This window comes from Centruroides sculpturatus, unplaced genomic scaffold, assembly GCF_000671375.1.
Source record: "Centruroides sculpturatus isolate CEXI.00-Female unplaced genomic scaffold, Cexi_2.0 scaffold178, whole genome shotgun sequence".
NCBI lineage: Eukaryota > Metazoa > Arthropoda > Arachnida > Scorpiones > Buthidae > Centruroides > Centruroides sculpturatus.
In genome coordinates, this window is record NW_019384433.1 from 528960 (window position 1) to 553337 (window position 24378).

Here is a 24378-nt window from a genome sequence, read left to right on the forward strand (position 1 = left end):
GTATTTATCTATGATTAGAATAGAATAATAATTTTATTTCATTTTTGTGATCACACTGTTTTTAATTCCATGTGATCTAGAGAGATGATTTTTTTATAAATAAATAAAGTATGAACATTAATTAATATGTGACTTGTTTTTCTTTGAATGACTTTATTTTGAATCAAAAAATTTTTATTATTTATTTGTAGAGTAAAACAAGTTTTACAAAATAATAAGAATGAATTTTTCTTATTGTTCTGTTTGCTACTAAAATTATTAATATGTAAAGTAATTATCATTTTTGATGTTAAAACATTTGTGATAAGTGTAGAATATTTCATTTATTTTACTTTTTACTTGACATCTTTCAAAATATTTTTATACTTATAATTTCATTACTTGAAGTTGTCAGAGAAATTTTTGAAAGAATAATATATATATATATATTATGTTTTTGTTAATGATTTATCAAAAAAAGTAAGATAATTATAACCTGCATTTTACACATTTTTGTTAAGCATTAAATTAAATTTAATATCAAAATTAGCATTGGAATCCAAAAAGTTTTGAAATTTTATTGGAATTGTGGATCAGTATTATAATAAGGAAAATTAACATTTTGGACAAAGGAAATGAGATGTTTTTTACTAATAAAATGTATAAAAAGTACATTCAATATAGTGGTATATTGAATACACAGAATACTGAAATTAAATGTGTGGAAATTATACATATTGTATAATTTCCACACATTTAATTTCAGTATTCTGTTATTCAATATACCACTATATTGAATGTACTTTTTATACATTTTATTAGTAAATTAGTAAATTAGTAAATTAGTAATTTCAGTATTCTATATTGTATTTTTCATATATTACACACACACACATATATATATATATAGAAAGAAAATAAGTTATGCATTTTAATTCAAGTTTATTTTAATAAATTTTATTATAGTACATTAACTAAATTTGTGTTACAAGTTAATTTTTAAAAATATTTTATTGTAGGATGAAGGTGGCTGGACACCAATTGTTTGGGCATCTGAACATAAGCATATTGATGTGATACGTTTATTGCTTGAACGAGGAGCTGACCCCAATATAAGAGATAATGTAACAATTTTTTTTTAAATGATAATTTTTTCAAGTTTATTTACTGGTGTATTTTATGAATTGAATAGTAGTAAAAAAGTTTTAAATCTTTGATTATAATTGATTTTAAGANTTTCGATTATCCGGATTTTTCCTTATCCGGACTACCTTCATCCCCAATTAGTCCGGATAATCGAGGTTCTACTGTATTTATGTTGAAACATGATAAATTTTTAAAACTAACTTATATTACATACATTAGTTATACAGATCAGTTATCATATTTTAAAACATAATCTACAATTTATTTTTGTTTTTGGCTGGAATGTTTAGTGGAAAATGAATAAAATTCATTCAAATTAAATGAAATTTGGATTTGCAAGAATATGCTATGTATTTTAGTTTATTTTATTATTACAAATGAAGAAAGATATCGCCTGTATGAACACCAAGAATAAAAATTATAAGTGTAGTTACAATTAACTTAAATAAAGAAATTAAAAAGTTAATTGAGAATGTTTTAAAATTATAATTAATATATCAAGACATTAAATGAACTGTTTTTACACAATTATTATTAAATTTAATACCAGATAAATGGAAATGAACAACAATAAAAAAAGCAGTACAAATATTTTGATGGCATTTATCTTATTCAGTAGAGTTCTTGTTACAGTAGAGTCCCATACAACATGCAAATAAAGCAAGCAACACCCTCAAATTTTGTTGATCAGATGTATATGTTTTTTTTCAACTTATAGGCCAAGATTTAAACTTTCATAAATTGTATGATAATGCAGGTTTCAATAACGTGATTTCCTATAATGCGTAATGAATCCCCTGTGTTGTACAGGACTGTACTGTGCATAATAAAAGATCATTTCCTGATGGTAATCTTATTGAAAAGATTATTGAAAAGACAAGTTCTGTTAGCAATTTATCATTTATAAATTGATAGATGTGAAGTTATCTATTGAGAGGTGTAGAAATTTTTAATGGAAATTAGATAGAAAATAATATAAATACTTATTTTTAACAAATTTTAAAATATTTGATAAAAATGAGATTGAGTTTTGGAATTGTATTTTCACTTTTTAAGTATTTAATCTTCCAAAAAAAAGTACGAATATTTCAAATAGGATTATTATTCTGATATTTTGATCTCTGAGATGTTGATAAAATATTCAAGGATCACTGGGTTTCATGGAAAAATTATTTTTATTGTACTTATTAATTATTGTCATATATTCAGGTCCCACTGTATTTGTTGCCACTTTAATAAAAATATTTGCAAGTGGCAAATTTTTATTAGAGTGGTGACAAAAATATAATACTGGTAATAAATCTCTTGTTTGCTTATTTTGACATTCAGCATGAAATTGAATCACAAAACACACTTCAAGAAAAACAGCAGAATGTCTAGCTCCCATGCACAACACACCTAGTGATTTCATGATGTCACATGACAAGTTTAAGCAGAAAAATAGGAAGTGACATTGAGAACTGAAGACAAGGCAGTTTTGTGCAATGCTGCTGAGCATTTCCAGATAGGTGATTTTTTTTATAGACTAACAAAATTTTGGGAATTTTTTTCATGACTTTTTTTCATTAGACTAAAAGAAAAAATTTGAAATGATGGAACATGTGAAATATCATTTAAGCATTGTAATTAAACAAGTTATTTAGAATTATTAAAAAATTATTACTATTGCTAACAAGGAGAGGACCAGATATTCAGATTTCTGATTCAAATGAAACTTGTTGAATATGTAGCCATAAACACAAACAGCTTCTTGTCCAAATAATAGGACCAATTTCCAAAAATTGGGCCTCTGAAAATTGAGTGTTTAGCTTTTAAGTCTAAAAGTTTCATGTTTCTGAGTGATGATATCCAAGTAGATAAGTTGCTGGCCACTGGACTTAGATGATATAGATTCAGACCTCCAGCATTTTAGTTTAGTTTTTTTTATGTATAACAAAATTATTTTAATATTTTACTGCATCATTAGCATTATTATTACTATTGTTATTTCTCACATTTAAAGCTTTTAAAACAAAAGATTAAAAATTGTGATGTCATTTCTGTTTAGTGAAAACAAGTCTCTAGATTTAACTGTTTTACATCATTAAATAAACTTGTATTTCTTCACATTTATTTTCAAATATTTTCTCTTGTGATTACATACTCTGTCCTCATAAGAAAATAAACTTTGGATGTTACTGTACATGGACAAAAAGACAATATGAAAAATAGGGTAGGATAGTCGCAATGTTTTATTTTTTTTAATTCTTAATATTATGGACAATTTCCAATCATGTTTGTTACAACTTCAAATAAAAACAATACCATCGTATCTGAAAATAAATGTAAAGAAATAAACATTTTATTTAATAATGTAAACAAGTTAAATCTAAAGGGACTTGTTTTCTCTAAACAAGAAATGATGTCACAATTTTTAATTTTTTGTTTTATAAGCTTTAAACGTGAGGAATAATAATAGTAATAGTGATGCTAATAATGAAATAAAATAATTACATTACACATAAAAAGAACTAAACTGAAATTCCAAAGATTTGAACCTATATCATCTAAGTTCAGTGCCTAGCAACTTATCCACTTGGCTATCATCATTCAGAGATATGAGACTTTCAAAGGCTTATAAGCTAAATACTGAATTCTTAGAAGTCCTGTTTTTAGAAATACTTGAGAAGTGGGTTCTATTATTTGGACAAGCAGCTATTTGTGTTTAAGGCTATGTGCTTACCAAGTTTCATTTGAATTGGAGAAACAAACGTCTGTCCCTCTCCTTGTAAGTGACAGCTTACTTTTGCTTTCCAGATGCCAAATTGATAAGGCTACCAGCATTTGCATTAATTAGTAAGCAAAACTGATGGTGATAAATAATTTGAAGTGGCAAAAGAATTTTAAATGGCAAATAGTTGGCAATAGTTTTAAATTTTCCAGAGAGACCCCTGTATACTATATATTTATATTTAAATTTTAGTAAAGTAAAAAACAATTTTAAATTTTATGTTTAATAAAAAAATGTTTATTTGATTTTTTTATTTCATTACTTTTTGATTATTTTATTCATATTTTTTACAAGTATAGAAGAGGGTTGATGAGTTAAATCTTGTTTTGGAAAAGGGTTAACAAGCAAAAATGATTGTTCTAAAATCATAATTAATGTCACAAATTTTAACCAGATAAATTATATTAAATCTAATTTCATACAATAAAATAAATATGTAATTACCGAAAAAATCAGCAATAATTCACTTCGAAACGAATATTTTCCACCGTCTTCAACAGTCATCATCAGGTTCGATCCCAAAAATTTGAAAATTGCATCTTGAAGTTATGTGCATGGCAGATGTAGTGCTGACGTAGATCTATTATACGTCAAAATACACCCTCCATGCAGTCGCCAACAAGTCTGTTTCTTTAAAATTGATGGCCGTTTCCTTCCTGAACGCTTTAAAAATCTCCAGCTGTTCAAGACATTTTAGGCTAGCCTGGTGCTCACACAGTTATATTAATCATGCATTATCAAAGTCCACCCTGACGTCATCATCAAGGGCGAAAGAAGGCAATGAATTGAATTTACACACCAGTAGTATTATGATGAGTGATGACTGTAATTTCATACAAATTGATTATTTCTTACACTTATTTCTAAAAGATTAGTAGTTTAAAAAATCAAAATGAATTATTAAGAGAAAGTAATTTTATAACATTATTATTCATTTGCAAAAAATTATTAATTTATAACTTATTAATTTAATAAATTATTAAATTAATAAGTTATAAATAAATACAGGTAAATTATTAATAAATTATTATTAATAATTTACCTGTAAGATTAATATTAGATAATTAATTAAATGTACAGAATGTATTATAGAATGATAAATAAATAAATCAATTTGCTTAAATTTTATTCATAGACCTATAGTATATTTAAATTTTATTCATTATATTTTTTCAAACACTTGAAGGTTTTATTATGATTTTATTTACTCATTTCTTGAAATAAATAGTGGTGAATGATTTACACCACTAGTTTTAACATATATGTGGAAGGATGCCTAAAAATATTTCTAAAGTTTAACAATTTCAATTTTAAGGCATTACTTAAAATATATTTTTGAATTTTTTTATAATTTCTTTTTTGTTTAATAGTAAAACATATTCAAAATACCAAGCAATCATAATTAAAGTTGCTCTGTTCAGAGGCTTCCACCAATAAGCAATTGACACTAAAATTTGTGTATACACTATTTAAAGAATGTGATAAAAGATTTTGCAAAGAAAAATTTCAAAATTGTCTGCTACAGTGTAAATGGTGTTGCAAAACAAAACAACTAACACACATGAAAAAGCATTTATTTGTTCTTATAGGGACATATCAATAAGTGTTGTACAGATTGTTTAATGCAGGGAATACTGTTCAATGTATTTCCCATCAATTAGATGCAAAATTTGAAGATGTAGCACTATGTGTTCAATGGCTGACTGCAACTGTTCCCTGTGATGGTTTGAACATTCAATGCAATATTATTCTTTTAAGTCTGCCAATGTTGTAGCATTACCATGTTAAACCATGTTCTTTAAATGCCCCACAGACAAAAATCATATTGATTCAGATCCAGAGAATGTGGCCAGACAGTTGGAACTGATCACTAATTATCCAGTCATAAGTGAAATGTTTGTGCAAAAGTCTTGATCATTCTATATGGCTATGCAGATCATATTTTTTTGCTTTCAGTGCCATTTACCCTATAGTGGACAATTTTGGAACTAAACTTTCCTTTGCAAAATTCTTTCTTTTGAATAGTGTGTACACAAATTTTAGTGTCAATTAGCTTATTGGTTGGAGCTACAGAGTCCTCAGAATAGGACAACTTTACAATATAGAAACACCTCATAGATATAAAATGATATAATAGTGGAGTAATATTTATTTAATTATTATAAAATATGTTATAACTGTGCATTATGGAAGTTAAGATGGAAATATAAAAATAAATATAATATTTTATGAATGAACTGTTTTTGTATTGATATCTATCAACAATAATTTAATCAGAGGACAAAAAGACAATATGAAAAATAGGGTAGGATAGTCGCAATGTTTTATTTTTTTTAATTCTTAATATTATGGACAATTTCCAATCATGTTTGTTACAACTTCAAATAAAAACAATACCATCGTATCTGAAAATAAATGTAAAGAAATAAACATTTTATTTAATAATGTAAACAAGTTAAATCTAAAGGGACTTGTTTTCTCTAAACAAGAAATGATGTCACAATTTTTAATTTTTTGTTTTATAAGCTTTAAACGTGAGGAATAATAATAGTAATAGTGATGCTAATAATGAAATAAAATAATTACATTACACATAAAAAGAACTAAACTGAAATTCCAAAGATTTGAACCTATATCATCTAAGTTCAGTGCCTAGCAACTTATCCACTTGGCTATCATCATTCAGAGACATGAGACTTTCAAAGGCTTATAAGCTAAATACTGAATTCTTAGAAGTCCTGTTTTTAGAAATACTTGAGAAGTGGGTTCTATTATTTGGACAAGCAGCTATTTGTGTTTAAGGCTATGTGCTTACCAAGTTTCATTTGAATTGGAGAAACAAACGTCTGTCCCTCTCCTTGTAAGTGACAGCTTACTTTTGCTTTCCAGATGCCAAATTGATAAGGCTACCAGCATTTGCATTAATTAGTAAGCAAAACTGATGGTGATAAATAATTTGAAGTGGCAAAAGAATTTTAAATGGCAAATAGTTGGCAATAGTTTTAAATTTTCCAGAGAGACCCCTGTATACTATATATTTATATTTAAATTTTAGTAAAGTAAAAAACAATTTTAAATTTTATGTTTAATAAAAAAATGTTTATTTGATTTTTTTATTTCATTACTTTTTGATTATTTTATTCATATTTTTTACAAGTATAGAAGAGGGTTGATGAGTTAAATCTTGTTTTGGAAAAGGGTTAACAAGCAAAAATGATTGTTCTAAAATCATAATTAATGTCACAAATTTTAACCAGATAAATTATATTAAATCTAATTTCATACAATAAAATAAATATGTAATTACCGAAAAAATCAGCAATAATTCACTTCGAAACGAATATTTTCCACCGTCTTCAACAGTCATCATCAGGTTNGATTCTCAGCAATTCTCATCATTCTCAGCAGTAGGTGTTATATAACAATTACTATGGTTGTTGAAATACTGAATATAAATGGGATTTGCTTGCAAAATTCGCACAGGCGAAGTCGTGGGTAACAGCTAGTTAATATTATATAAACATTGTATAGTATTGTTCAAAGGTATTTTATTCTCAGTAATTAAAACATTTTAGATGATTACTTAATATTTGTTTAAAGCAGAATAATTATTTAAACAGATGTTGTTTAAATAAAAAACTAATACAAGTACATGGCCAGCGAAAAGGAAGGACAAAATGCAAAGTTTTATCTTTGTAAAGTCATATTTATATTGTTTATATTTATTAGATGTTGTTTAATTATAAAATTTAGAGAGTGATTTCTTAAAGTATAGTTAAGTGAATAGTTAAATTATTTTTGTTTTACCTCTATGGTTGTAAAATTGCAATTACACTGAAGCATTGAAAATCTGTTTGGATTGGACCCATCCAGATTTTCAGTTTGTTTGGATTTTCAAATATACATGTAAATTAATACCATTTTTTGACAGCTGAATCCAGATTTTTGCATTTTTAACATTTTACTGTATATCTTTTTATAGATTGATATTTTTCAAAGCAAATTATTTGAATTCTGTGAGCTGTACTTTTAATTAAAATATTGTTGTTATGAATATACTGTTTCTCATAATGCACAAACAATCAATTAATTTTATAACTGTAATTAATAATTCTGTATGTAATTAAGTGTTAATTAGATAAAAGATGGACTTTATTTAATACTTGTATTTAAATTAGGAATGTTGATTATCAACAATCAGGCATATGTTTTAAAATTATTTTATTTCTCAAATATTGTAATGAATGTTAACAGTTTATGTTTACAAATAATTTTTCAATAATCCAATTAAATGCATCTTTATAATACATACTCAAATAAAAAAAAAAATTGTTCTAATCATTTCATGACAACTTTAAAATAAATTTTTATTATAATTGAAATAATTTAATTTCATTACAATACATTTTATGAATTATATAAATAGAAGAGTGTAAATTATTAATCAACAAAGTAACTTTAAAAATTTTGAAATTTACTATTATGAAAACTCCATAATAAATTTTATTGCAACATAAAATCATTGTAAATGTTAATGTGACAATGATACATAATGATCAGAAATATTAATCAGATATGCTAATCAATTTGTATGAAATTGAGGATAAAGTCTAATATTTCAAATTTGAAAATTTTATTAAATTGTTTAAAGAATAAAGCTATGATGATACAATCTGTATATATATATATNCACATATATCTCAAAGCGCTCGGCTGACGCCCGCAAAACGCGCGATCGCATGTACGGTAACATGGCAGCACATATATCTCAAAGCGCTCGCAAAACGCGCGTTTTAAGAAAAATCTATAAACGCGCGTTTTGCGGGCGCTTTGAGATATGTGTGCTGCCATTTTGTTGTACATTCGATCGCGCGCTTTTGGGACGCGTTGTCTTTTATAGCGACGATAGAGGAGCCATACACAAGCAATCACTTCTACGTCCATTTCCAAATCGAGCCAGTGTGCACGCTCGTCGAACGCCGAGCTAACGCGCGTTTAAAAACGCCTAGTGTGTACACAGCCTAAGGAAAAATCTTGTAAAATTGACAATATAATTTGTTCATGTACAGCTGGACAAGCGGGAACCTTTCTTTCCAATTCTTAACAGTCAAATCCAATTCTCCGTTGATTACACTTACAAGTTTCTTCGAATTCTGATTTCCAAATAATCATCTGTTTTCACATGGGAATGAATGAAAACTTATATTGTGCTCCCATGTGATTTTGGAATTTCAATTTGGAATTCAATTCAAAAGCTTTGCTGTTCCTATTGTTATTTATCTTTACTCCTGACAATATACAAGAATTATTCAAACGACCAGATAAAATACTTGTGTTTTTAAATACAAGAGGATAAGCATCCGGTAAAAAATGTGAATACATGGTTCACAAAAATTATTTGCAAAATTGCAAAGAATCTTTCACTTGCACATATAGGACGATCTAGGAATTTGAAGCTGTGATAAATGAATAAAAACCTCATCTTATATGTGAGCAAATATGGCATTTTCTCCTGCATGCATAAGTTTTATACATATTTGCAAGAACAAATAATCTATGTAAATATTCTTTTCCTGTTCTGTTTAATGACTTTCTATTAATATATGGTCAGTCCTTGACTTAAAAACATCCATACTTCTGGTGGCTGAAACTGGTATATTAAAAAATTATTTTTGAGTCTAAACTAGTTGTATTTGTTAATGCCATAATAGTTAAATATAATACTGTAATGGGATACACACACACTCACATATTCTCGCTCTCTCTCTCTGTATATAGCAATAACTCCTAACTTTTTTGTGTTTAATTCTGTGACTTGGATTTTGAATTCAATTTTATAATAAAGCGAATTAGTAATAAATTAAATGAATAAAAATATTATCTGAAGAATAATATCCAATCACTATGATTTTCAATTTTTTGAACTTGGTTGACTATCCATATATGTCTGTGAATCTTTGTAAACAAAATATTACAGTTAACTAATTAAACATTTATTTGAAGCAAAATGCATGTAATATGACATTGTACTGTATTACAATATACGTAACATGATCCAAAAGTTCGGGGACTTTGCTTAAAATTCCTTACCTTAAAAAATTTATATTGCCGATGCACAACCACATTCAAAGTAATCACCTTGGACGACGATACACTTTTGCCAGCGCTCATATAACTTCTTGAAGCACTTCTGGAAGCCATTTTTTGAAACCCCCCGTAAGGTCTCCTGCAATGCTGCTCTCACCTCATCTGATGACACAAAACGGCGTCCCTGCAAATGCGTTTTCATTAACGGAAACAAATAAAAATCACACGGGGCTAAGTCCGGTGAATAGGCGGAATGTGGAAGCACATTAATTTGAGATTTGGCAAGAAACTGTGTGACCATTTGGGATCGATGTGCAGGGCATATACTGTACAATAAATATGGTAAATTCATGATACGTATATGGAATAATTTTGTATTTGTACTGAATAAAATAAATTAATATTAAAATGATTTTAAAAGCAAACTTCATAAGCAGACATCTTGAAAACTAAGCAAAAAAAGTTCTGGATACAACAAAAATTTGTATACCAATCAAAATTTTAGTTTAAGTAGTTAATAATATGCAATATTACATAACTTCCTATAAATAGCATTCCTATTGATCTAAACTGTTTGTTTTTCGATATCTAAAATGAGATTTAAATCAACTATTTGGCAAATTAAAGAAATACACGTACAAATTATTTGATTACATTAGTCAAATTTGTTAAACAAAGTCTCAATATAAATTTTATTTATGAAAAATACTAAGTTACTTGCATATACTACATATTAAGCAGGAAGTTAAAACATAGTTGCAATAAAATTAAAGTTTATTTTGGTTTTGATAGGAAATAGGATTTAATTATTTACCATATTTACTCACATATTAGACAACTTTGCATATAGGATGAGGTGTGACTTTAAAGATCAAAATAAAGAAAATTAGATTTATTAATACAATTCTAATTTTATTTCACTTAATCTCAAGTAAAATATCAAAGGAACATAAATGCACACATTGTCCTGCAAAAATTACTGGCATTTTAAACTTTAAGGCTGCGTACACACTAGGCGTTTAACGCACGTTAGCTCAGCGTTCGACGAGCGTTTAGTGGAGTGTGCACACTGGCTCGATTTGGAAATGGACGTGGAAGTGATTGCTTGTGTATGGCTCCTCTATCGTCACTATAAAAGATGACGCGTCCCAAAAGCGCGCGATAGAATGTACAACAAAATGGCAGCACATATATCTCAAAGCGCTCGCAAAACGCGCGTTTTAAGAAAAATCTATAAACGCGCGTTTTGCGGGCGCTTTGAGATATGTGTGCTGCCATTTTGTTGTACATTCGATCGCGCGCTTTTGGGACGCGTTGTCTTTTATAGCGACGATAGAGGAGCCATACACAAGCAATCACTTCTACGTCCATTTCCAAATCGAGCCAGTGTGCACGCTCGTCGAACGCCGAGCTAACGCGCGTTTAAAAACGCCTAGTGTGTACACAGCCTAAGGAAAAATCTTGTAAAATTGACAATATAATTTGTTCATGTACAGCTGGACAAGCGGGAACCTTTCTTTCCAATTCTTAACAGTCAAATCCAATTCTCCGTTGATTACACTTACAAGTTTCTTCGAATTCTGATTTCCAAATAATCATCTGTTTTCACATGGGAATGAATGAAAACTTATATTGTGCTCCCATGTGATTTTGGAATTTCAATTTGGAATTCAATTCAAAAGCTTTGCTGTTCCTATTGTTATTTATCTTTACTCCTGACAATATACAAGAATTATTCAAACGACCAGATAAAATACTTGTGTTTTTAAATACAAGAGGATAAGCATCCGGTAAAAAATGTGAATACATGGTTCACAAAAATTATTTGCAAAATTGCAAAGAATCTTTCACTTGCACATATAGGACGATCTAGGAATTTGAAGCTGTGATAAATGAATAAAAACCTCATCTTATATGTGAGCAAATATGGCATTTTCTCCTGCATGCATAAGTTTTATACATATTTGCAAGAACAAATAATCTATGTAAATATTCTTTTCCTGTTCTGTTTAATGACTTTCTATTAATATATGGTCAGTCCTTGACTTAAAAACATCCATACTTCTGGTGGCTGAAACTGGTATATTAAAAAATTATTTTTGAGTCTAAACTAGTTGTATTTGTTAATGCCATAATAGTTAAATATAATACTGTAATGGGATACACACACACTCACATATTCTCGCTCTCTCTCTCTGTATATAGCAATAACTCCTAACTTTTTTGTGTTTAATTCTGTGACTTGGATTTTGAATTCAATTTTATAATAAAGCGAATTAGTAATAAATTAAATGAATAAAAATATTATCTGAAGAATAATATCCAATCACTATGATTTTCAATTTTTTGAACTTGGTTGACTATCCATATATGTCTGTGAATCTTTGTAAACAAAATATTACAGTTAACTAATTAAACATTTATTTGAAGCAAAATGCATGTAATATGACATTGTACTGTATTACAATATACGTAACATGATCCAAAAGTTCGGGGACTTTGCTTAAAATTCCTTACCTTAAAAAATTTATATTGCCGATGCACAACCACATTCAAAGTAATCACCTTGGACGACGATACACTTTTGCCAGCGCTCATATAACTTCTTGAAGCACTTCTGGAAGCCATTTTTTGAAACCCCCCGTAAGGTCTCCTGCAATGCTGCTCTCACCTCATCTGATGACACAAAATGGTGTTTCTGTAAATGCTTTTTCATTGATGGAAACAAATAAAAATCACACGGGGCTAAGTCCGGTGAATAGGCGGAATGTGGAAGCACATTAATTTGAGATTTGGCAAGAAACTGTGTGACCATTTGGGATCGATGTGCAGGTGCGTTGTCATGCAGAAGGTACCAGTCTCCACTTCGCCAGATCTGCAGCCGTTTACGACGAATGGATTCCCTCAAACGACGTAAAATGTCTAGATAATTGAGAGACCAACTCAACATTTTCCTCGTTCTGTGAAGTCAAAGGTCGGCCAGAGCATTCATCATTTGCGATGGATTCTCGGCCCTCTTTAAACCTTTGATTTCACCATGGTAGAATCACCGTACACCTTTCTTAGCAATTTTAAATCTTCGTAGATGTTTTACCTAAACGCTGACAAAATTTAATGTTGCAGCGCTGTTCTTGAAACTCCATTTTTATTACGTTGCAAAACAAAGGTAACTATCTCCGAAAAAAAACAACAGCACTCGCAGTTTAATCATGTGACATGGGCGAAATCAACCTGAACACGTAGGGGTGGTTTGATAAAATCCATTTCATACGCTGTAACTTTAAATACATGCTTTTGTTGTCATACATTACTGCAGTCCCCGAACTTTTGGATCATACCACGTATATGCATTGTATATTAGCTGTTACATATATATATTATATATATAAAAGCTAATGTGCAGCCTTGGGAAATAATGGTGAGAATGTGCTCCACTATTACCATTATTTTTTATATTTGATTTATGCCCAATTTGTGACTTTGACTTGTGAAGAATTCCTAGAGCAAAACTATGTCACAAATTGGAGACTGCCTATTTATATAGACTAAACAATAATTGTGCTACTTAGATAATGTTATCTCTAGAAATATTGTGATCTTCTGAATTTTTGAGTTTAATGATCAATATATTGTTTAATTAACATTTAACAGAAACATTTAACATGATTATATAACATGCAGCTTGTTTTAGATAAATTGCTTTATTAAATATGTTTCTGCAATTAAAAGTATTTATTTATCAATCACAAGGTAATTATTTCATTATATGATTCATATAGAGTTGTATTTAAGTTTTTTGTCAGTGCAAAAAACAGAAAATAATTTATTTTTAAGTAAATTAATTATATTTTAATTTTTATAATTTTCTTATGTATGTTTTAGAGATATATCAAGAGGAAAAGAATTAAATCCAATCCAGTGTGTGAATGGCATTGATGGAGAACCAGCCCCAACTGATTTTCTGTATGTTACTGAAAATTGTGAAACATCACCAATTCATGTTGATCGTACAATTACTTCATTACAAGTATGTATTTATCAAATTACTTAAAATAATATCAGTAATTATTTTGAAATTTATCATATTTAATTAAATTAAAATGTGTATTTACAAGTTTTTGATTTAACTTCAACATTTACAGATCAGTTTTTAATCCATTCTCAGAAATGCAATGTAACTAATTTAAATCAAAGAACAAGACTTTTTTAAATGGAGGGTGTGCCAATTAACCATGGAGGGATTAAATTACTGTCATTCTTATTCAAATATTTTGTTACTTAAAACTTTAAAACATTTTTCGAGATGAAATTCTTCTTGCTTAAGCAAGACAATACACAAAATCAACATTTTGACATATTTTCACAAATTGTTGACTTTTTTGATAAAAATATAAGTCTTTTGAGTATCCTGTATATGAAAATTTTTAAAGTCACTGTCATATCAGTTAGATTTGTGTATATATTCAGCTTATGATTATATCAATAATATCCAAATATAAATAAAATACTATCATTTTATTGATATATTGTTCATCATTGTATGTCAGTATATAAACTGATTTTAAGCTTGAAAAAGTTTTTCTGAAACTAGCAGTTGAGTTATATGATGGACATATGTATATGATAAGGGTTTTAACGAAAATGATGTGATAATGGTGTTTGCTTTTGCTATTGCTATATATATATATATATATATATGTGACATTTCAGTAGTCTACCAATACTACTGTATCTATCCATATACTATAGCAGTGTTTCTTAACAGGGGACCCATAAAAAGTTTACTGGGTGTCATCAAATTATGCAAAATTTATGCATATTTGTGTGAAAAAGGGTTCTCAACTATGGTGGATATAAAAACAAAAAAACACAGTCAATTGCGATTAGATGCCTGCATATGGATAGCATTACAAACAATTGAACCAAGAATTAACAAATTAGTTGAGGATATTCAGCAGCAGAAATCTCATTAAATTATTTTTGAATATTTTTTGTTTTTTCTATGAATTTTTAAATGTTTTTAATTTTATTTTTTGTTAAAAAATTAATTAGTTTTTATGTTTAATTGTGAAGTTTGAATGTTATTTAAATAGATAATGAAATAATAAAGTTATGTTTTACATTCATTATATAAAAAATAAAGCAATAATAAAAAATCAATTTATTATAGATAATTTAACAAATATAAATTATTAAAAAATGAGGGTCACAAAAAATTATGAAATATTTGGTGGGCTGCAAGTATAAAAAGGTTAAGAACCACTGTACTATAGTATGTGGATGATACATATAATGTGTGAAGTCCTCAGGGACGTATAGTGTTATGGTGTAATTGAGTTGGAATATTTGAAAAAATATCCTAAAATTATGTTAATATTTTTGCTCTCTGAACTTTGCTTTTAGATATGGCTGTCATCTCATGCTCAAAACATAAAAGATTATGATTATCTGATAGAAAAAAATTCCACAAGAAAGATTTTACAGATCAAGATAATGTGGAATAACAGTGTATCTGCAAGAATTTTTGCAATCCTCATAGCATTGTTTATTGAAAATCAAAAAGTATCATTTAGAAAATTTTTTATTTCCACTTAATATTTTTGTTTACATCATTTTATTTTTCTTGGTGTTATTCATCAATGTTTTCCACATCAACAGAAGTTATCTGCCTTGATCTACTAATAGAAAGCTTGGTATGCTTTAGAACCAATTTCATCGGAACATAATATCATTTACTTTACTTTTTGCAATTTGCAATGTCCCAGTGTACTTTTTCTCCAGATAATATGGATATATGCTGATGTTAGGATTCATTATTTGTAATTGAATATCTTAGAATGCCATGAACTGAGAGTTAGCACTATATGTCTTTGAGGGCTTCATATCTGACATAACATTTCAGATCTAGTCTATCAGTGGTTGCATGTATAGTGTGGATATAAGTATAAACCAGAATTTTGAGCCAGAATTCTTCAGGTCAACTTACATGCTAGTTTGACTTATACATTGGCATCCATAGTAGTAAACGATTATGAAGGTTTTATTTGTTTATTTGTTTAAGAAAATGAAATTATTTTTTGGATAATCTGAATTAGAGATTTTAAATGATTGAAATTGAAAAAATAAACAAGAAAAAACTAAATATTTATAAGAGAAAAATAAAATATAATACATAAATCATTTACTACTTAAGCAGAATTAGTAATAAATTACTTGTAATGTTGTAAATATAGTGAAATATAGTTCTACAAATACTTTTCTAACATATAGGCAATTGTAGTTCATTCCTAATGCTTATTACTTTTTATAAGAAATTTTGGAAATCATAGACTTAATTTGCTATATATATCCTGTTTTCATATGTAAACAAAACAGAAAAACAATTCAGTTTCTATACAAAATTATTATTTTGTTAAGATGCATTATAAATTTTTAATTTTGGTTCTTAACTGAAATATATTTTGTGATGATTACTAACAGCAAGAGACTTCCAAAATTTCATTAAAACCAAAATATCATAAAAATATATAATGATGATAATTTATTGAAGTGATAAATATAAACATTTAAACCAAAGACTGCAATTGTTCAATAGGGATATTAGACTAGTATGCACGATAACTAATGATTAGAAAGTCATATTATTCTTTTAATTAATTTTTCTATTATCGTTTATAATCTGTTACTAAATTGCTTTATTTTTTTTTTCAACAATTTATGATAAATCTATGTTGGGGTAAATCGTATAAGAACATGATTCCCGCCTTTTTTTAAACTGGTAAAAGCCAAGAAAGACCATTGAGGAGACAACCATTGCATTTGAATTGGTGGCGCATGCGTCTCAGGTCAGAGACGGTTAACCATGGATTGCGTCATGCCGCAGACCTCCGACAGAGCAACGACCAGCAATTGGTTGGCAGAGAATATGAGAAATATGCTATGTGGTGTGATTCTCACACCACATAGCATATTTGCATAAGGCTACGGCCAGGTAAATGCTGATTGGTTGTCCAGTCCACTATCCACGGCTATATAAAGTTGATGTAGGAAGCGGGAGATTCAAGTTCACTTTGGAGCTTCAAATTGACATTAAGTTTGTCGTAGATCTGCAAGTGTGCATCAAAGTTTAAGTCAAGTCTGGATTCGTCTCACTGTCTGTTCTTCAACTGCCGGGAGAAGGTTACTTTTAGCCAACAACTTGTCAGCATATTGAACTATCTGAACTTTGTTAATGTTATTGGCACACCGAGTTGGTCACCAATTGTGAAACTACAAACATTTTAAACTTCACTATCTATTCATTGCATCAAGAATGTCAAATTGTTAATTATAGAAATCAAATATCTGAGTAACCTGAATTAAGTTGAATGTTTTGGCTTAGCAGCTAAATTCTCAATTGCATTTAAAACATTTCAAGGTTTGGATTTTATGCAGATTTTTTTCCTTTGTACACCAATTACATTTTGTGTTTTTAACAGGGCTGTTTTTCCTTCTATATAAAATATTTATATTGAGGGAAAAACAGTTCTAAATATGAAATGTATGATTTTCAACTTTTCTATTCTTTTTTTATGAATAAAAACCTAACTCTCTGTAAATGGGAACCCATGAAAATGGAAAATTCTGACAGTACTATTTTAGACAAATTTTATTGTACTTGAATTTTACAGTACTAGGAAATAATCACACAAAATATGTATTTAAGTTCCATATTTTTTTTGTTTGTCATTTCAGTTTGATGAGTTGTAAAAATGCTTATTTATTAAAGATGTTATTTAGTTCAGATTTTATATAGATTATAATGTGAATTAAAAATTAAATAGTATTCAGTTTGATAATAATTATATAATTTCATTTTTTTTATTTAATTTAGAGCTGCAGATGTGATGATGATTGTACTTCTCCTAATTGTACCTGTGCCACTATTAGCTTTAAATGTTGGTATGATAAAGTAAGTAGAAACAGTGCTACATCATTTTTAACATAAAAAATTAATTCATGTTTGATTCTAATCTTGACATCATTTTTTATAGGAAGGCCATTTATTGCCTGAATTTAATATGTTGGATCCTCCAATGATATTTGAGTGCAATAGAGCTTGTTTATGTTGGAAAAATTGTAATAACCGAGTACTTCAACATGGAGTAACGTATGGTTCAGATAAAAGATTAAGAAGTAATACTTTCGTTACTTTTATGTATATGATTCATATTTTTAATATTATTTCTTTTGTAGGAGTAGATTACAATTGTTCCGAACAAAACAAAAGGGATGGGGAGTTCGTGCATTAAAAGAAATTCCAAAAGGATCCTTTATATGCGAGTAAATATTACTCCATTATTAAATGTTTGGTTGTTAGTGTGTTTTTCATTGTTTATTTGAATAATACATAGATACATTGGAGAAATAATTTCTGATTCTGAAGCTGACCAAAGAGAAGATGATTCATATCTATTTGATCTGGATAATAGAGTAAGTCAGTTTATTAACATTGATTAACTTTAGCTTGATGATTTATACATTCACTTATGATTATCAAATATACTACATTCTCATTAATTTAAACTAATTGGGCATTGTTTGGGTCAGCAAAAAGCTCAAATTATATATATAGAAAGGAAGTGATAAACAACTACAAATATATATGATTATTTTTGAGTAGAAACACTAAATATAGTATATTTTAAATGTATAGTATAGTATATACTAATTTTACAAATTTATCGTAGATTTTCACAAATTGTTTACAGAAAAATTTATGAAATTGTCATAACAGGATCTGGTGAGCAGGCAGCTTGTTTTCAGAAATTCATTGAATGCAAGTGTTAAAATTGGTTAATGTATCTTCATGTATAGTTGATTTTCCTCAAGTGATTCTTGATCTTCATCTTTGTCAGTATTGCCCAGAAATAAGATTTAGGATAATTTCCAAATCTTTTAAAAGTTTGAATTTCTTCTTATTATTTTCATCTATTCATTGAATTATTTTCAATGTTTTTATTTACTGTTTCATTAAAAGATAGAAATCTTACAAAAACAAAACACGTTTAATGACAGTTTTATATATTACCACTAATTTAATACTTGATGAGAATAGTGTACTATCATTAATTTATTATAATTTAGTGCAAATCAAAATTTTATAAAATTTGTTGTTAACTTGCTCCAAAAAATATCAAGAGCAAAAAATGGTTCAAATTAAGCAAGTTTAGAATGGTTCAAATTAAGAAACTTTAGAAACACACACACACACACACTGTAGTTACTTATTGTATGCATGAGTAACTACATTACAAATTATTTGGTCAAAATAATTTTTCCAAATTATTTAATTAAGATGAAGTCTGGCATTGCTCAGGCAAAATGTAAGAACAGCAAAGTTGAAGATTATTAGATTATTAGATTATTTTATACTTCTAACCCTTCTACTATATTATATTATAGTATTTGATTTATATTTACAAAGGTTATCTTGTATAACAGTTTATCACACTGAGTATCCATTCTAACACATTTTAAAAGTTCTTTAAATTATATGCAGTAGAGGAATAAAGAATTTTTAAAATGTGTTAGATTGATCATTCAGTGTGATAAACCTTTACATAAGATAACCTTTATAGTTATATTGCCAATCTTACCCATTTTCACTGGGTACAAGAATTAGGTCACCCATCTTCCAAGGCTAATTAGAGAATTTTTAGATGGGTCTAAAAATATGTTCAATTTCTGACAAAAACACAAAATATCACATCTAAAATAATACAGTAGAAACTGAGTTCTTCAAGATAATCCTTAACCCTCTCCCCGCAGGGAGAATTTCCAAAAATCCTATCTTAGTGTGCATTCTTAAGGCATATTCTAACTGTGTACCAAATTTCAACTTTCAACCATTTGGATTTTGTGCTTATTATTATCTTTATTATTATTATCAACCCATCTTGATTATTTTATAAGATGATTAATTTAAAATATTTAAGTTTTAATTTTTCAGCAAACACTGACATATATATAATAAGTAATTTATGTAATTATTAATAAAATTCACTAGTGAAATTTTTAGAATTATTCTACAATTTGGCAATAACTTTCAGAAATAATTAATTTCTTTTTGTTAGTAACACATCCATAGATAAATAAATAAAAATTTATATTTAAATGTAACAAATTAAAAATAAAGGATTGATCAAAAAATGATGATATTTTTAAAATATACATATAAAATACTAAACAAAATACTAAGTACATGTCAGAAAATGATATTTGATGGTTGTTTTTATTTATACTAGAATACATGATAGTATTTAATTATTTAGATTCAGATGTTACAAATGTTCAGATAACATTTTTTCAAAAAATAAGAAGAATTGTTTTTCATAATTCTGTCATAGAAGCAATAGAAAATAGTTATTCAATATCTTTGATAATTACAATATATTTTTTTCAAAGATTGCAAATGCATGACACAAGATTGTTTTTCTTACAGCAATGTGATAGATTTGCAAAAATCTTTAATGTCATTTTTGTAATCTTAGGATGTAATACCTTAGAATTTCATACTGTTATTATTGCCCAAGAAAATTCACAAAACAATTAGACATATCTATTGCACTCCTGTATTGGTAGAAATATTTAAAATAATGCACAGAACAATGAACTTCAAAATGTCTGAGTTTAAAATAATAATGCCATAATGACAGAGAGGAGTATTTACTTGAGCAAATTTTCACTCCTAATTAATTTATATGAAATTAAACAGTAAAATTGATGAAATATAGTTCATCTATATCCAATAAGTTTCAAAATGATGTATAAAACATAACGTATTTGCACATGAATTACATTTAAAGATTTGGAAATATTGTGCATATATATGTTACTGTGAAAGACCGAAATTAGAGAATGTCGATATTCTCCGGTGAATGTTGACACATACAAAATACGTTGATGTAAGACCGAATATTTGGTTATATTATTATACATTCGAACAATCGCCGGTGTATGTCGACAAACACAGATAAGCTTTGGTGAAGGTTGAAACGACACCCGAGAAGCCGATGTCGACAGAGAGGCGATAGTCTATCGCCAAATTCTTCGCCGTTTCCTTCTGTTCAAATTGGTGATACCGTACGAATACAAGTCCCTGATGTCAACCGTGACCGTACAGATGCCCGAAATGTGTTGGCGGTTGTTGTTAGAATAGAAGACTCTGATTTTTATAAATTAACAAACAAAAAATGGTACCTCAAGCAGCTTTATACCCGTAATGAGTTCGTAATTTGTAAAGAAAAGTTACTTTCCATAGATGATATTTCTTCTCAAGAAATATCACTGAGAGAAGCAGCTGCAGCTAATTCGAAAAGTGGAGGGCAATGCTATACACGAAAAGTGGAGGGCAATGCTATGCAAAAAGAAGTGTTCCATGAATAAATGCAGTTGTAAAACAAGGGACTCTTGTGCAATTCAAAGTGCCATAACAGTTTAAGTTGTTGCAATAAATAAGATTGTATAACGTTAATCACATAATTTATGTGTAAGTTTATTATTATATTATTTTCTTTAATGATTTAGAATGTACTGTTCGTTTTAGGTTCAACAGTTTATTTACATGTGATGTTACTTAAGCTTTCTCCTATTTTGACATATTAAAAAGTTGCATTTTTGTCTTAACGTAATAAAAATACTTTTATTCAACATTCACCATCAGTGCATGCTGAATATCGACATTTGCCGGTGTGAGAAATGATGATATTTAGCAAATATTTTGTACATACACGAAACAGCTGTGTGAATGCTGACATTTGCCAGATATCATTCACAGTAACATATATATACCAACCAAAGCCAAATATTATTGGGCTAGAAACGGCTATAATACTAATAATTTAATAAACAATTTGGCATTAGAGTTAGGCGTTAAGTGCCATCTCTTGATAAATTTAATAATTATAATTTAATTAAGTTAATTAAATAATTTAAATAATAATTTTAGAATTACTGGAAGAAAAGAATGGGCCTAAAGCAGGACTTGAACCCGCAACCCCTGCTCACTGTGCAAATGTGTTGCCAATTATGCTACTTGGACCTTCAGTCCAATCTCCTCTTCCAGCATATATAACCTAATGATATAACCAATTATTATTTAAATTATTTAATTAAGTTATAATTATTTAATTAATTAATTACAAATACTTTATTGTAATAAGAAAGATCTTGTTACAGGGGGTTAGCTCTAGAGAATTACAAAAATACAATTATTACTTATTGAGACATTTTTTAAATATCTTGTTACATAAAATTTGCTAAACATAACATATTAATCATTCAGTCTACATATATTTCAAATTCTTTAAAATATAAACAAAAAAGTTATAAATATTATGCATCTTACATAATGGAATATTTTTCTAGATTGATTCTGAAATTTTCTTCTTAACTTAAATCAAATTAAGTTATAATTATTAAATTTATCAAGAGATGGCGCCTAACTCTAATGCCAAATTGTTTATTAAATTATTAGTATTATAGCCATTTCTAGCCTGATAATATTCAGCTTTGGTTGATGTATAGCTTTAAATGTATCAGGTGTAGTAAGGATGTTACTTTATCCATATATTATATATATAATATATGGATAAAGTAAAAATAGTGCATATAGATGATATGAGAAGTCTTATTTTTTAAAAATTAATACTTTTGGAGATTTTTCTTAAATTTCTGTCTTCAAAAGGAAAAAATTCATCTGAAGTTATAGGATTTGAATATTTGATTTTCTATATTTTGTTATGATAACAGTTATAAATGATGTAAATATGTGAATCTAGTAAAATGGATTTTTAACTGTTGCTACAACAACATACAGAAGATAAAGCATTCAAATAACTCTCAATAAAACAATGTGTATCTGGAGATAGAGAATAAGAAATCTCTGAAAATGTTAATATTTAAAGAAAAAGACTTGTCATTTATAGGTACAATTTTTAATTTTACTTTAATGTTAAAATTGAAGTTGAATATTTGATATTAATATTATCAAATTAATTTTCTATTCATGACTTATAAGATTTATGTCAATAAAATATATCTGCAACATTTATTTAATAAGCTAATGCTCCAAAATAAATTCATAATTTAACCAAAAAAAATTTTTTTTATTATTATTAATTGTATAATTAAAAAATAATCCAAAATTAGAGTAAAATAATTTTAACTGAGATTATTTAATTTAAAATTTTATTTACTGTGTTATATATTTATAAACAATTTTTTTACTTTTAGGATGGAGAAACATATTGTTTAGATGCTCGTTATTATGGTAATATCAGTAGATTCATTAATCATCTGTGTGAACCAAATCTGGTTCCTGTAAAAATATTTGTAGATCATCAAGATTTAAGTTTTCCTCGAATTGCATTCTTTAGTTCAAGAGACATAAAACCATTAGAAGAACTAGGGTAAAAATCTCAGAATTTCAGCCAAATTTTTTACTAATTTAAGTATTATTGTATGCTTTATAGAAATCAAAAATTAATGTAATAAAACCTGTTTAAAATACAATGTGATGATACTGGTTAGAATTTTCTGTTTTAAATACACTATTCTGTTAAACAATACGACTCTGCTTCTTTGACTTCTGGGGAATTTGGGAAAAAGTGTTGTCATATTGTCCAGACGAAGTAGGAACTATCTCAACTGTAAAAAAAAATTGATACTGTAATTCTCATTACCAAGAAGCCAACAATGATCCAAGCCTGGTAAAATTAATTATGGTTTATAATTTGGCTGCTATTTCCAAAATAATTGCACTTTGCTTAGCTTCTGTTATACAATTAGTTCTCAAGAAGTCTTACATTTCTACTTTAGACAGGTTTTGTGTATATTATATTATATTTAGATTGAATAAGTCATTATGAAACTTTTTACTACATTTATAAAAAAATATATTATTGTAGTTTTGATTATGGTGAAAAATTTTGGGTTATCAAGTACAAGTGGTTTACATGTGGTTGTGGCTCACCTAAGTGTAAATATTCCAAAGAAACAATTCATGAAACTCTAGCAAATTACTATCGCAGATTGAAGGAAGAGCAGGTAGACGAACTTGACTTGAATCCTCCTATATGTTGGTGAGTAAAATTTTTGCATTTTTTAATTAAAATGAAAATAACTTAATAACAAAGTATTGCATTATTTAAATGTTTCAACTTAAATCTAAGGTAATTTAATCATTTATTACTTTTAATGTATGTAATTTCTTTCTTGAATGTAGAGACAGAATGCTAAAATTTATATTATGTTAAAGTATGAAAGGAGAACTAAATTCTCTAAAAGATATAATTTAAAAGAATAATGTGTGTTTTTTGAAATAAGTATATAAATATGTGTTTTAAGTGTATATA

At 27.6% G+C, this 24378-nt stretch overlaps 1 protein-coding gene across 1 annotated transcript in view; it reads left to right on the forward strand.

The window, feature by feature from the left end:
* LOC111619796 overlaps positions 1-24378 on the forward strand; it is an 86087-nt gene that overhangs the window by 46607 nt on the left and 15102 nt on the right. The window contains exons 19-28 of the mRNA XM_023361612.1: positions 999-1119; positions 5557-5619; positions 5709-5790; positions 13865-14009; positions 17856-17933; positions 18016-18131; positions 18218-18304; positions 18376-18454; positions 23258-23433; positions 23932-24105. Of these exons, the coding sequence (XP_023217380.1) occupies positions 999-1119; positions 5557-5619; positions 5709-5790; positions 13865-14009; positions 17856-17933; positions 18016-18131; positions 18218-18304; positions 18376-18454; positions 23258-23433; positions 23932-24105 (1121 nt within the window). The remainder of the gene's footprint in view (positions 1-998; positions 1120-5556; positions 5620-5708; positions 5791-13864; positions 14010-17855; positions 17934-18015; positions 18132-18217; positions 18305-18375; positions 18455-23257; positions 23434-23931; positions 24106-24378) is intronic.